This window comes from Mus musculus, chromosome 2 (genome assembly GCF_000001635.26).
Source record: "Mus musculus strain C57BL/6J chromosome 2, GRCm38.p6 C57BL/6J".
Lineage (NCBI taxonomy): Eukaryota > Metazoa > Chordata > Mammalia > Rodentia > Muridae > Mus > Mus musculus.
The window spans coordinates 84,618,474-84,634,595 of NC_000068.7; the positions used below are offsets into that span (position 1 = coordinate 84,618,474).

The 16,122-nt window shown below is 42.6% G+C and overlaps 1 protein-coding gene across 24 annotated transcripts in view; it reads right to left on the reverse strand.

Annotated features, from left to right (window-relative positions):
* Window positions 1-16,122, reverse strand: part of Ctnnd1 (catenin (cadherin associated protein), delta 1) — a 71,882-nt gene that overhangs the window by 31,378 nt on the left and 24,382 nt on the right. For 14 of the 24 annotated variants that reach the window (XM_006498630.2, XM_006498634.3, XM_030247019.1 and 11 more), the window contains exons 2-5: window positions 5,797-6,085; window positions 3,538-3,609; window positions 2,362-2,514; window positions 1,446-1,981 (exon numbers count right to left, since the gene is read on the reverse strand). In XM_006498630.2, the coding sequence (XP_006498693.1) occupies window positions 1,446-1,981; window positions 2,362-2,514; window positions 3,538-3,609; window positions 5,797-5,991 (956 nt within the window). In that variant the 5' untranslated portion in view covers window positions 5,992-6,085. Of the gene's footprint in view, window positions 1-1,445; window positions 1,982-2,361; window positions 2,515-3,537; window positions 3,610-5,796; window positions 6,086-7,546; window positions 7,665-16,122 lie in introns of all 24 variants that reach the window. The other 10 variants (XM_006498626.4, XM_017315208.2, XM_017315179.2 and 7 more) reach the window with 2 other exon arrangements.

Below are 16,122 nucleotides of genomic sequence, written 5' to 3' on the forward strand. Positions count from 1 at the left end.
AGTAAGTTGTTTTGTTTTAAAAGCAGATTGCTAAACACTATATGAAAAAATATTTCCTTTTAATGAGAAAACAGGATACATGTTTTCAAGAAAACCCCAAGAAACACCAAACTGTCCATGAGAGAATGGTGTTTTAGGCTGTATGCTGAGCATATTTTACTTTTCTTGTTTAAGACAAGCAACTATAAAAATAATTGCCACTGCCAGATTTTGTTTCAGTCACTCAAGGAAGTCTATCTTTATACTTCCTTCTTTCATAGGCAGTAGATCAAGATTCTTTCACAAATAACAAAACTGCACAAATGACCCAATAACTTGCTTAAGGCTCTATAGATAATGGCAGAGGCAAACTAAAACCAGGGTTTTCAAGTTCAGTGCTTTTGCCACTAATCACTGCCTTGCTATGAAAGTTTGACCTTGCACTATTCTTGAAGGCCGAAACAGGAAGCAGAATTCTTCTAGTCAAGAATCTTGCTAGTCAAGCAGGATTCCAAACTCAATGTCACCCTGGAATAAACCCAAGAACCAAGCCCCAAACCCGCTCTATGTGACTGGCACTTCAAAGGACAGCAGGGAACAGTCTGGTCATCCACACCCACCTGTGTCTAATCTCTCTTGGCTATTGAGGAAGTCAGAGCAAGCAGACTTCAGCCCCACTCCTTGGGCAGACTCTTCTAATGATAGCTGCTATCTATCTACCCTAGCTAGCTTACACCAGCTAAGATCTGGTGCCCCTTTAGGAATAAAAGGTGAGTCACATGGGAGTTGAATTTGCTAACCACGCCATCTGAAGAGTGTCAGTGACTCAGGCTTAGATAATAGGGCCTCTACTCCTGTCCCAGACTAATTCAGTTTATGGTTAGCCAATACCACCTAATATACATTTGGAAAGTGCCAAGACCTTTGCTTTGGAAGGTCATGAACCTACTTACAAAGACTGAGAACAGCTGCCAGGGCACCCTCACTATCAAGATAACTATAAGCCTTCCTTTATTTCTTAACTTGGAAAATATAGACCCTGATTTTAAAGTAATGTTTGCAGCCCAAGACCAAACATGTTTTTTTGTGCACACCCATAAGTAAGAGTTTTTAAAATAACCTTTTAAAAATATGAAATCCCGACAAGAGACATGACAAAGGCACTAATGAACAGCACACAAAGCCTAAAATGGGTCCTTTAAAAAAGGTCTACCAGCCAGAGCTAAATAGTGATACCCTGTCTCAACAATAACAAGAATAAAGAAAGGGAAGGAAGAAAGAAAGGGAGTGAGGACCAATCAATCCCATTGTAAAATCTTCCTCCATGGCAACTACGCATCCAAACAGTCAGCATGGCATCTTCAGCCAGCAAAGATCAGCTCTAGGAGGAAGAGCCCTCAGAGCAGACAGGTGCTTAGTGACCTCTAGGAGTCCCTAAAGCTACCTCTTCCCCCACTCCTGCCCACCTGAGGCGTCGTCGAGGGTCAGAGGGTGTTCCTGTCCGACGGGCAGTACCATAATCAGACATCATGCCGTAATCGAGGTCATCATAGCCCATGCTGCGCTGGTCATCCTCTAGCCCGTAAGGCTCAGGATGAAAACGATGCAGGTCCACACTGCTTCCACCTACTCGAACCTGGGGCTGGGGCCCATAGACATCTTGTCTACTGGGTGCCCGGTAGCCTTCCATGCTGGGCCTATACCGCTCCTCAATTCGGGTCACCCGGGACAGACTGCCGTAGTTGTCACTGCCACCTGGATAACCATCTTCATAGTGTCGGCCATACCCATCTGGAGGATAGTGGAAGTTCCTAGGAAGAGTGGCAGTGCCCGCTTGCCCCACATAGGGACCAGGGCCCCCATTGCCATTCTTGCGAAAATCACGGCCCAAGGTCTGGATATAGTTATTGGAGACTGCTGAGGCGTCCACGGGCAGCCCGTCTGGCCCCATGGGGACAGGCTGTACTGTCCGAGTTGTCATTGTCTTCACAACTTTTTTGACCTTCATTTAAGGAATAAGAAAAGGAAAACCAACTATTGAGGAAATAAAGAATCTAAGTTTAAATTCCACAGTACTCTAAGATAGAAACCCTACCCTCTAGGTCTTTATACAGAAGTGTGTGTCATCTATATCTCTTCTCCATCCTACAGAAGCCCTCAATGGAAAAAAACTGCCCAATCACTAACATCCTCTCCGGAAGCTACTGTAACTGTCATACTCCTCCTCTCTTCCCACTTCCTGAACTTCTTTTACCTTGTCTCTTTGCCCAGGCATCACTTTCTTTCTGGCAGACAGTGGCTTTGGCTCACTTAACTCGTTAGCTTCTCTACTAAAATACCACAGAGGACCTATCATTCTAAGACACGAAAATCTCAGCTTACTGTGGTCTCCGTGCGTCTAGTGGTCCCATCATCTGTGGTCTCCACAGAAACAACAGACATGGCTCCTTCAGGGTCCTCCTCGGTGTAGGTTTCCACAATCTGTCCTGGCTCCTGCATCCTGGGGATAGTGCTGTACAGAAGGTGGTTGTGATCCTATGAGAGAGAAAAGAGTGAAAATACAACTGAACCTATGTAGTAACAATCTATTCTAGTAAGAAACACAGGTGCCTCTAGAGACAGGAGGCCTTCATGCATCTCCCATTGTCCTCAGGGGTTTTTAATAAAAAATGGTTGTCATCTTTAATACTTGTACAAAAAGGCAGGGCATGGTAGTGTACACCTTTAATCCCAGCACTCAAGAGGCAAATGCATGCAGACCTGTAAATTCAAGCCTACCCTAATATACACAGCAAATTCCAGGTCAACTAGGACCACATGTAAAAGGACAGAAAATAAAACTTCCTAGTACTAGCTATCTAACACATATAAGTTTAAAAAGGTAACTAGAATCATGCTGACATTGCAGTGACTGGGACAGCAGGTTACCTCCCATTCTGGTCCCCGACTTGGATATTAACTGTGTTAACTGTAATATTTACACTGGAGCAATACTTCAAAAAGAACAGCTTACTCAGTAAAGATACGGATTTTAAAAAATAATAAAAATACCAGGTTTTTGCTTTGTTTTGGGTAGCTAGGCAAGCACCCCACCTGCCACTGAAAACATTTGGAGCCTCCTCCTACTTTTACTTTGGGATAAGGTTCCAGCAATCTCCCAGGGAGGCCTTGAAACTTTTGATCCTCCTGCCACAGCCTCCTAAGACACTAAGATTAGATTTGCCCCATCAGGCCCAACAAAGATTTTGTTATTCATCAGATTCGTTCATCTCCTCAGTTAGATTTTAGGTAAGCTTTTCTACAATGTAAAATTATGCTCTCCCTCAAAACAATTGCAGTTTTTGGAGGATCAAATGAGATAGGAATACCATGAGAAAAGCCAATGATTAAAAAAAAAATCAGCAAAACTATAATTTGAAATGGTACCTTTTTAATTTCCAAAATTAAAAAACTAGTAAATATTTACGATGAGCACTGCAGCATAGCAATATGATCATAAAGACTGGAGAGGTACAAAGATGTGAATGAAGTCCCTAGACCTTGAGTGGAAACAATTACCTGGGGTCCGTTGAGTTTCAGATCTGAAAATTTCTGTCTCTCAAGGTCAGCATCGCCCACAAACCGGCCGTTCTGAAACAGAGCCCACAAAACAATTCATGTTCTGGCTGACCTTTGTTCTGTCTAAGACAGCATCTTTCTTTCAAAAATGAAAGGGCTTTTGAGAAGGTATTTGTGGACTGAAATCCTTCTGTCGGTACTCACATAAGAACCATAACACTCCATAACAATCTTAGATACCACTTTCCTCTACAGGCCTAGAATTCTGGCAGGTGGGATTTCTGGAGCATGAGAATGTAAGTTCCATGAGTACACAGGGTTTGAGTCCAGTAGTTTCAAGGCTACTAACATCCCTAACATCTTGAACAGTACTTGGCACATTAGAAGCATTCAAAGACCATTTGCTTAATAACACAGACTCAGGTAAGCTCCCTACAGAAAACCTTTTGGAAAGCTTTAAGAATGTAAGTTAGGAAGGCTACAATGGGGGGTGGCGGAAGGGGGGAGGGTGTCCACAAAAAGCCTCCTTTTATTATCGTTCTAGGAATCTTCAAGCTGTGGTACCAGGGTAAACTCCCATTCCAGGAAGCTCTTGAATGAAGAGAGTAAATTCTCCATTTCCAAATACGAAGGAAAGTACTCAGCAACGCCCCTCAAAAAAAGTCTTCAACGTCTTTAACAAGTTACAGCTACAGAACACATTCTCAAACGTTGTTAAATTGTTCTATGTTAAGCACCAAGACATAACCTAATGAGACTGCATATATAAAGCACATGTCTTGCCCCTCCCAACAGAATACAACTAGATCCAATAACCTTGGGATCTTCTTCCACCCATTCCCCCTTTACATGCAGTGTAATGCTGCAGCAGGGGAGGAAGTTAACCATTGCTTTCAGGAAGAAGGAAGGGTGTGGTTTCATTGCAGAGCAGAGGTTAAAAATAAAAGAAGAAGATAAACCACTAAATCCTGGGATTCCCCACCACCTTAAAGTCTGAGCACCCCACTTTCCTTCAGTGTGTCTCATCCCTAACTCTCTACACTCAAGTTCCTGAAAATTTCCTTGAACGTTGTTGTTTATTTCATGGTCCTGATTATTCAAATGATATCTACTAGCTTAAGGATTAAGCAAGCAACTGGGCACGATTGTAACCCTAGCACTAGGGAAACAGAGACAAGAGGACCACAAGGTTGAGGTCAACCTGAGCTATGTACCAATACCTAATCTTCACAGACCCAAAGGTCTGGAAATGTTGTTTAGTGGCATGCACAAGACCCAGGATTCCATCCCCAGCTCCTCATACATAAGTAAGTAAGTAAAGAGTCTAGGACATAGCTCTGTGGTAAAGCATTTGTCTAGCATGTTCAGGGCTCTAGGGTCAATCCCTTGCACAAACAAACAGATAAAAACAAATAAATAATCAGTTAAAAGAACTGAGTGTAAGCACTGTTCTAATTCCACTCAGAGCTCTATAGAGTCAGTCCACTAATGCAGTACCCACCCAGCCTATGCGTGTTCACACTCACTGGCAAAACCTCAGATTACACCCCAGCAAAGTCAGACATAAACCACAGGGAACACAAATACTTCTCATTTCTATCACCTGTCCTCCCAAGTCACATCGAAGCCAGCCAATGCAGAGACCACTACTGGCTCCTGTGGTTATCTGAGTTAAATAATAGCATGATATCTCCCCTCCCCCAGCTCTAACCAGTAAAAGTAACAATGACTCCTTCTTCCAAAACATGACTTCCTCACCCAACAATAAGCACACAAGGACATAGGGAAAGGAATATACAATTATGAACACTCTAACAACTTTCTGAGAACAGACTGTTCTCTACTTGAGACTGAACTGGAGCTAGGAGCTCAAGATGCCCAACTTCCCCAACCGCTAAGTAGATATACTTTCCTAATTTTTGACCCTGAGAAAAAAGATATTTCAAAGAAAACAGAAGTGACTCTGTGTGTAGCTCCAAAGTACAGTATCATAACTAGAAATAACTAGAACTGCATTCCTGTCCAGAAAATCCACTCTAGCAAAACAGGAAATTACAAAGGGTTTCTAAAGTCCACTCAACTCAGATCAGTAACAAATCCCTTATTTCTTAATCAGCATTTATAATATCCCTGGAACAGTTCATCGTGAAGTATAAGCACTGGACAGCCCAGGGCCAGTAGTATCTCACTAAGGATATATAGGCCTCAGTTGTGACCATGCCAATGTCCTACCTGCAGGTCTAAAGGAGAGAGGGTTACCTGATGCCGACGAGTGAGGGTGCCATTGGCCATGAGTGAGTTGGCATCTTGTGGTGAGACCCGGACGCGTTCCAGTTGCGCCGAGACATGGCGCCGCTCCTCTTCCAGCGCCCGGGTCAGCTTCTCAAACTGGGCCTCTTGTTCTTTCACAGAGGCCAAGATGCTGGCGGTCGACTCCACCTCTGAGTCGTCCATGAAGGTAAGGGGAGGAGCCGCCGCAGGGCAGGATAAAAAGTAAGGTGGACCACAGAGGGAGTAGAAAGGAGGGAGTAGGTCCCCTCACTTCACACTAGGGAGGGGGGCGGAGAAGAGAGAAGAGAAAAGATCACAGGTCAGAGAAGACAGAAGAATTGTTAATCCCCAGCGCCAAAGATGTCCTCTGTGGTTTTACTGCAGTGCAGAAAGCAAGCCACCACCAACCAAGCTTGGGAGCCCATCACCAGTGTCTGCGTCAAGAGGACCCCTTGCCTATTACCCTCTTCAGTACTCTGCTATGAACTCCCATTGAGAGAAGGGTGGCAGCTTGACCAAAGTCTCTACACTGCTGACAGGACAGGGAGACCATAGCATGGGATTAAAATTAGATTATTTTTCTCTGGAAATATTTGCAGGCATCTGCTTGATAAAAGTTTTAACTTCCTGGTAAAGGGACATGCTACTTCTAGATATAATGGAACAACACAAATTTTACTTAACCTCTCCCAAACCTGAACACTATAAATGCAGCTGTAGTGATGAATTATACGAAATTAAAATGTCAGTTAAGAAATGGAGATATGGGACGCTGGAGAGATGGCTCAGCAGTTAACAGCTCTGACTGCTCCTCTGACGGTCCTGAGTTCAAATCCCAGCAACCACATGGTGGCTCACAACCATCCATAAGGAGATCTGACGCCTTCTTCTGATGTGTCTGAAGACAGCTACAGTGTACTCATATACATAAAATAAATAAATCTTTAAAAAAAATGGAGATATAAGCTGAGTGGTGGAGGTGCACGTCTTTAATGTTAACACTTGGGAGGCAGAGACAAGTGGAGCTCTATGAGTTAGAGGCCAGCCTGGTCTACAGAGAGAGTTCCAAGATAGCCAGGGCTATATACAGAAAGAAACCCTGTCTTAAAAGTCAATAAATAAATAAAGACAAAAGAACCTCATACATGTATGAAGAGGTCTTTCGATCTCACTAAATTATACTATATGACAGAAGGCAAAACATGCTAATAGAAACAACAGTGACAGAACCACAGACACTGCATAAAAAGGCTTTGCCTCAAGCCACCTGTGTAATCCCACATTCTCAGAAGGTGCAAGATCACAACTTCTGTGGCTGGCCTACATAAATTTGTGGCCAGCCTAGGCAATTTAACAAGATCTTGTCTCAAGTTTTTGTGGCCAGGTGTGGTAGCTCATAGCTTTAATCTTAGCACTTGGGAGGCAGATGCAGATAAATTGCTAGAGCTCAAGGCCAGCCTACTCTACAGAGCAAGTTCTAGGACAGCCAGAACTATATAGAGAAATCCTGTCTCAAAAACAGATAGATAGATAGATAGATAGATAGATAGATAGATAGATAGATAGATAGACAGACAGACAGACAGACAGACAGATAGATAAAATGTATGCTGCTCAATGGCAAACTAGGAGGAAAATTTTTTCTCTCCTATTCCCTTTACTTCTCACCAAACACCCAAGAAAAAGAAAGTACCTAAAATAATTTTCAATTCTTAACAAATATATATTCCATACACACCTGTTAAGAGAAGGCCCGTAATTGATTGGTTTAGCACAGAGAATAGCCCAGTCTAGACTCAGATAAACCATGGAAGCACCCCAGCCACCTCAGCAAGCAGCAAGCAGGAAGGAGAGAGCTGCAGAAATATTTGAAGGAAAAATAAGAATGGGAAGAAAATAAAACTACACCCACTGCATACATGTAAGAGGGTAATGGGAGGTATTAGAAGTGAAAGGGGTTGTTTAAGTTACAACTTGGAGTTGCTTGATGAAGCAGATACCTTTAGACTTTGCTGTGTTCAGATAGCTAGGCTTTGGATGTGGGATTAACTAAACCTCAGGTTGCACGGTCACCTGCAGCTCCTCTACTTGTAAACCCATGCAGAACCACTCCAGGTCACAATGTAGAGAAAACCCCAACATCCTCTGTTATAGGCAACTGATTTGGGGGTGAAATTTGTTGTTGGAATGCCCTTCCCCCTCCTTCCCACCCTTAAGGCAGAAACCTCAAAGCCCAGTCCCAGCATGCCCACAAAGACATTGAGAAACCAATGCAATAGTCATGGGGGGAAGACATGTGGGAACTAGCCTAGGCTGGGCCTTCTGCTTAGACTCCCTTTCCCACGCTTCCCAGAGCCCCACCAAACACAAAAGCTAGGGCCTGTTTGCCTTAAATGTATCCAGCATTCAGCAACAGTACCCAGAAGAAACTGATAGACAAGTGCCCAGTAAACTGAATCGCTTCAGTCACTAAGTCCGAGAACACGCTGACTGTCCCTAAATGTATCCTACCCAGCCCTAGGCTCCCACAATCATTTATCAACCACTGTTCTCACTCAGCCCAACGCCCAATATCCCAATGCCTCTTTCTCATACTCCTACCCACATTCCAGACGGCCACTCAAAGGTCTTTCTTTATTACGTTGTTTTTTGTGTGTGTGTTTTTGTCTGTGACAGTCTCCCAGGCTGGCCTCAAACTCACTATAAAGCTTAAGCTGACCTTAAATTCCTGATTCTCCTGTCTCTACTTCTCAAGTACTGGAGTATAAGAATTTATCACCACTCCTGGCTTGTTCTAATTGTTTCCTTTTTATCCCTATTTCTTCATTTTAAACACTTGCCGTCATCTGCTATGTACATTGACCTATGAACCTTCCACATCAAGAGAACCCAGCTCAAGAGAGACTCCTCCAGTTACTGATTTTAAACAGGGCCTGTACTGCAGTTACCACTGTGGCAGCCTCCACCCTGTAATCTTCTTGCTAATAAAAGCCCAGGCGACCACTACTATGGGGCACAGAGAAACAACACTCCCTGCCACAGATGACCGTGTTTGTCATCATGCCATAAATGGTCACTTTTTGCCCCCACAACTTTAATTTGATACAGGGAGTTAAAAAGGAAGTTAGGGAAAATACTGAGGGACCTATGTCAGTCACAAAGCACAGTCTGGACTTCTCCGTCATCCTGGCTTTCAAGTTGACTCTAAGAGGACAATATAGCTAAGTAGAAAAAGAGGTCACACTCCTAGGTCTTTACGCATGGATAGATTTTCTGTTTAAAAGGGAGAAGCAGTGGCTGTGTGAGTCAGGATAATTCACAAGGCTGGTCCCAGTCCTGGCTTATGTTCTGGTTATTCTCATCTGTGTGATGGCAATAGCAACAGGCCATTCTAAGTCTGGGCTGCCGTGAACACTGAATGAGATAAAGTGTGTTCTACAAGGTGAGGTATTAAGTTGTTTCAAGAGTTAGATTCAATCTTCCAATTACATTACTTCATGGTAATGTCTCAGCCCCAAACTATTTTGTGAAGTAGTAGATGAAATTAATCGGATCTAGAACACAATTGAATTCTACAGAGTAGATGAGCTGGTTTCTCTACTCCAGCTCTATGTACTAGGAGGTCCCAACTAAACCAGTGTTTCTGGGACAGACGTGTTTCTCTAGTGCCTGAGAGTCACTGTACCAGTACAAATCTGTTACATTAATTCTTATTTCTTTCTCAGGGCATTACAAGTTTGTTAGACAAAGAGAACATGAAAAAATTACCAGTGCTGGAATGGCTTTCATTTATTGCCCTAGCAATCACAGAAACCATAAGGAAGTTCAGTTTTTTTTTTTTAAGATTTATTTATTTATTATATCTAAGTACACTGTAGCTGTCTTCAGACACACCAGAAGAGGGAATCAGATCTTGTTACAGATGGTTGTGAGCCACCATGTGGTTGCTGGGATTTGAACTAAGGACCTTTGGAAGAGCAGTCGGGTGCTCTTACCTGCTGAACCATCTCACCAGCCCCCAGGAAGTTCAGTTTTACTGCAAATGTTAAAACAGACTCATAGGTGAAAAAAAATTAACCAAGTTCCTACAGTTCATAGAAAATTTAGAACTTAAACCTAGATCTCAAATATTTCAAGCCTGTACTCTCTTCTATGCCATGTTGTCCAAATACATGTCTAAGCAGGGCATACTGGCCAACGTCTGTAATCCCTCTGCTTGTGAGGCTGAAGCAAGAGAACCACAGGTTCAAGCCTGCCTGGAGCTTCCTAGCAAGAAAGAAAGGAGGAGAATGGTCCAAGGCCCTTTGGCCTATAACCTTTGAGAGCTTTCTTCCTTCCTAACCCTTACAGGAAAACAGGGAGGGGGAAATATCTATGTCTACAGCATGCAAAAACAGAAAAAAGGAAAGCATATGACAAGCCATAGCAGAAAGCAGTCTTATAACTTGATGAAGTCTCCTCTTCCTGCCACATGTCATAAAAAGATGGTGCTGCAAACCAATTTGCAAATCACTGACTGACTTTGGCCAGCATCAAAAAATTCCTCTAAGTCTTCTCTAATACCTTTCCAAGTTCACCACTTACTATTGTCAAACAGACATTTTTATCAAAAAAGGATCATTAAGGGGTGTTTAAACTTATTATTCTAAGATTATATTTTCTGAGAATAGCTGTGTTTACTTTTAACAAGCCATAAGTCTTTACCAGATGGATTGATCCTACCCAATTCCAGGTCTACAGCTTATTCATGAGCAATGATAAAGTCAGTCTCTTTTGTCAGAACTTCAAGGTAAATCAACTGTCTAAAAGGACCAAAAGAATCAAACAGTGCCAATCAAATAGCAGGGCAATAAAACCAGTCACCAAATAACAGCACAAGTCTGAAATGATTTGTTTTACTGTAAACTGGCTACAGAAATCTACTTAAGGGCTGGTGAGATGTATGGTTCCTGGGGTAAGACATCATGCTACTGCTGACCTGAGTTGGAGTCCTGGGACCACGTGGTAGAAGGAGAAACCTGCTCCTGCAAGTTGTCTTCTGACCTCTCACAGGAGTAGCAGTACTCATGTTCCAAACATACACAAATAAATAAGTGTAATAAAAACATTTGTTAAAGAAATCTAATTTGGGCTGGGGATAAAAAGACTTGCATACACAACAGTACTTAGGAGACTGTAGCCGGAGAACTGGTATAAATAGAAGCTAACCTAGGCTACAAAGTAATAAGACCTGCACCAATCATCACCTTCATCTTCATCTTCATACTAGAACATGGGCTTTTAGAACTTGACTGTAGTCAAGCTCCAGATCCAATATTTACACAACCCTGGGCAAGGTACCTCAGTTTTCTTCTCTGTAAAATGTAAAAATAAAAAAATACGTAAGAGTAGTTATGAGAGCTAAATGAAACAGTCCATATGAAGTACTTAGAGAAAGACAAGACATATGGGAAGCCATTGACAATGTAACTGTAGTAATTACTACATTTGAACACAAGAAAGTAGTATGTCTGAGGAGAAACCACATGCTCTTTACTGGAATTTACTTTTCTTTTTTTTCTTTTTTTAAGATTCATTTATTTATTATATGTAAGTACACTGTAGTTGTCTTCAGGCAACCCAGAAGAGCGAGTCAGATCTTGTTACAGATGGTTGTGAGCCACCATGTGGTTGCTGGGATTTGAACTCCGAACCTTCGGAAGAGCAGTCGGGTGCTCTTACCCACTGAGCCATCTCACTAGCCCCGGAATTTACTTTTCTTAATGGCAAAGATTAAATGAAACACCTGACTTCAAAATATCTAAAATCCAATCACTGGTTCTGTCAAAAAATATCTACAAAACCTGGGAGGAACTGTAACCCTGTAAGTTTTACCTTCCATTACCATCCATCCAAAGCTTCATGTAATGACTACAAATAACAGAGACTCACACACTTCCATGAAGCTCATGTAGACACACCCATATTTGGCCACACTTGGGTGAGTACTTGAGCACCTTTGCTAGAAGAAACCCCAGTTTCCCCTAAGGCAAAGAGCTATCTAAGCTGTGACCTTCAGGCTCTGGGGAAGAGATTACAATCTTCTATAACCAGTCCCAAAGTCTTCTCCTTTCTTCCTGTTAAAACATTATAAATAAAAACTAATGGCAAAAATGTATGTTCTCCCTCAAAGCAAATTCCATTTCCATGTCTTCTGAGGATATAAATTTTTTTTTTAAATCACCAAGCCTCTTACTGATTACCAACTGGTAACATACAGTACTATGATATAACTTTCAGCCAGAAAAAATAATGTGTCCAAAACTCACCGTTCAATGTTCCTGTTCAAGTACACACACACAGAAAATTACCATTCTGTTTCTAAATCTCAAAACATATTCTGAGAAAAGTTTTTCTAAGCCTCCATAAGTTCCAGCTACCAGGGCTGGAAAGAAGGCGCAGCAGTTAAGAGCACTGACTGCTCTTCCAGAGGTCTTGAGTTCAATTCCCAGCAACCACATGGTGGCTCACAACCATCTGTTATGGAGTCCGATGCCCTCTTCTGGTGTGTGTGAAGACAGAGCATTCATATCCACTAAATTAATTAATTAATTAACGAATAAAAAAGTTCCAGCTCCCAACCCATCCCATGAAAATTCTACCTTAATTAACTGAAACTAACTATAGCAATCCTCACTTCTCTGTTTAGATTCATAAGCATACTAACCCCTGGAAAATAAGTCTAAGTGAAGCATAAGAATCACAAAAAGGAGTTCAATGCCAAGAAGACCACCTCATAAAAGCAATTTCAAGGGCTGGGGATATTAACTCAGTAATATAGTGCTGAGTGCAGTCATAAGGCCCTAGGTCTGGTCCTCTATGACATACAAACCAAAGAAAAGATTCAAAGGCAAAAAGAGCATGTAGTATGTGCCTGTTGCTTAACAAGTTCTGGATCAGCCTAGACAGCATAGTATAACAACAATAATAGTAATATACTATATTATTAACAATTAATAAAAATATTATTAATCTAAGGGGACTCTGCTTATTTCACAATTTCAACTATGGAGTAACAAAACTTACACTCTTGTAATAGCCCAGTCTTTGCAGTTTTTGCATTTCCCTGAGGCTCCAATTTACTGAAAAGGCTGACCAATCCTGCCTTACTGTGTCCACCCTAAGGCTCACTCAGGCAGTTAATGGGACCTCTGGTCCTATCATCTTCCTCTGGTGAAAGTAATATAACTGACTCCAGTGGCAAAGGAACAGAACTTAAGCAACAAAAGTTTTGTTTTGTTTTTTAAACTTAAACATGTGGGACTGGAGAGCTGGTACAACAGTTAAGGAGGCTTACTGTTCCTCCATAGGGCCTAAGCTCAGTTCCTGACATCCCAAGTCAAGTAGCTCAAAACTGCCTATAACACTAGTTCTAAGGGATCGAATCCTTCTCCTGGCTTCCTAGGACACCTACACATGTGTATACATACACGTAAATAAAAAGAGCCAGAGGGCAGTGCCACATGCGCCTTTAATGCCAGCACTCATGAGGCAGAGGCAGATAGATGTTTGTTTGAGGTCAGCCTGGTAGAGAAAGCGAGTTCCAGGCCAATCGGGGCCACACAGAGAAAGCAAACCCTATTTTAAAAAGAGAAAAGAAGTGAAAGGGAAAAAATAACATAAAAAGTGTCTCTTGTGCCTCTGGGGTAGCTTACACCCAATTGGGGTAGCAATCTAAGTACTGAGGAGGTTAAGGCAGGGAGATCCTTGGGAGTCCAGCCTGGGCTACATAAGCTCCATGATAGCCTGGGTTATACTGTGTGATCCTGTTCTCCCCTCCCCAAAAACAAACCACCCACCAGGAATTTGATTCCATCTTCCCCTGACTGGCATGGTAGCAGCTCTTCGGAGCTTTCTAGGAGCTATGTGCTGGAGCAATGGACCTGTGCTGCATTAAAAAGTTCCTTGGTCCTGAGAGATTACCAGGTTTTCAGTAACCAGGGCCACAAAGGTTTCTGGGCCAGGGGCATCTGAAGGACACAAATACTTAGGCCCTAAGTTGGCCATCCTGGCTTGACTCAGCTCCAGGTAGCATGTAGCCAAGCTGAGAGATGAGCTTGACTTAGTGATATCAACTAAGCTAGCCTAGAACTCAGCATTGCTCCTCGTCTCAGCTACCTACTGATGGGACTATGGGTGTGTATTACATCCACGGCAGAATTTAATGTTTATTTTCTTTTTCATTTTGCTTGTTTGCGTCAGGATCTCCACTCTGCAGTCTAAGCTGGCCTGTAACCCTAGATAGTCCAAACTGTCTTCAAACTCTTGAAGTCATCCTCACACCTCAGTTTTCAGAATGCTAAAACTACAGATGATGGCCACCATACAAGATGAATTTGTAGCTCCTACTGTAAATTTGTAATTTCAGAAAAGTATGTGGAGACTGAGGAATACAGTTCAGGGGTACAAAGCTAAGAGGTCTTGTGCCACAACAAAAACTGGTCCACAGGCAGGAAGATCACTGGAGTCTGGGATAGGAGTTTGAGGAAACGACACACTGAGAGATATCATCACAAAAGGAAGAAGGGTGGGGGAATCACTTCGTCAAGGCCTAAGTTCAGAAACAACATAGAACATTACTTTTGCTCTTTTCCCCCCTCCTACATATCCTTGCAACTCCCCAAATCCTAGCATATTAACACTGGCTAAAGTTGGGCTAGCTTTGAAGCAAAAGAAAGGTGTGACTCTATCAAGGAACCCAGGACTAAGAGGGCATGGAAAGAAACAAAACCTGCTTCTCTTTGGAGCTGTATGACACATACACAGGACTGGTCTAACAAGTCCTTCTGATCTCTCAGGCCAGGCCACCTCCCTCTCCTCCCCCATTAGCCAGGTGCCTCTCTCCAAGGCCCTCCACTGGGACAGATACTGAATTTTTTCAACAGACACCGAGACAGCTACTCATCTAGATCCCTCTGCAACAGAAGCAAAGGGACCTTGCCTAGCCTTATAAGGAAAAAGCAGGGCTCGAGAGAAGCCGATAAGGAAACTAAGATAAAAGGGAGGGGTGGGGGAGGGGTCAGACTCCAGGAAGGGGACAGGCCAAATGCCTTTCTCCTTCCTGAAGGGAGGGCAGTAAAGTGAGAAAAATCTAACAGAATTTGATGATACTGTGTAACTCTTATTAAAAGAGAAGGAAGGGGGGGGTGAATAACATTTGAAATGTAAATGAAGAAAATATCTAATTAAAATTTTTTTTTAAAAAAAGGAAAGGGAAGGAAAATTCTTAAATCTGCTGTGATTTATTATATTCCCCCCAGCCCCCCCCCCCAAAAAAAAAACCCTAGAAGAAAAGCTTACGCTTCGGGTTTAGGAGAAGCCATTCAACTGACATGAACTCACATTCTTTGTTTTTAAAACACAGCTTCTCACCAATCCTTTTACTTTCTCTCTATGTCATTCCTCATCTCTTGCTCATCATTTGAAAATAACTTGGAAAAGGTGGAATCATGTACCTGAGCCATATGCACAAAGTCCCTCATTTTTCAAAGCCTTGATGAGACTATCAATAGATACCCCTTCTGTGAGGTTTTGGAAACATCTGTCTTTATGAACAACAGTGCATCTATGAAGAAAGCAGTGACAGGAAGCACGACACTTTAACTATATTAACAGGTAACAGGATGAAATGCTTTCCCATCTGAATGAAAGATAAAACCCAGGCCTAGAGCACAGTGTGCTGCAATCTCCCCATAGAAATTCTCAGCAGAATCTTCTCAGTACCTTCTGATCCAGTACCAACCTGTCTGTAAGGTGGTCTGGCCAGTACCTGTGTGATGGCCATATTCTCTGAAAACCTAGGTGGGCTCCAGCGGCTCTCTGCCCACAGTGCTATGTCTGCTTTGCTATACTAAGTGAACATATCGTAAGTAGCACTGCCGGTAAGCAGCCCTACTCAAGGCCATAGTACTTCTCCCCACACGGGAGGGTAGGAACTTTCTATGCTTCCAGTGTTATGAGTCATCCTAAGTACACAAAAGTTAAAACAAGGGGTTTTATTGTTATTTTTTGAGCAGGATATGATAGTATTACATACTTGTAATCCAAATACAAAAAATACAAGGGAGGCTGAAACAAGAGAATTTCAAGCTAGTCTGGGCTACAGAGTGAGCTCCTATCTTCTCTCTCTCTCTCTCTCTCTCTCTCTCACACACACACACACACACACACACACACACACACACACGTTTGAGGAAGGAAGTAGGGTAGACATGGGCAAGGAGTAGTGGATCCACCCCGAGGGACCTTTGGGTCTTACCTTCCCTTTACAAGGCA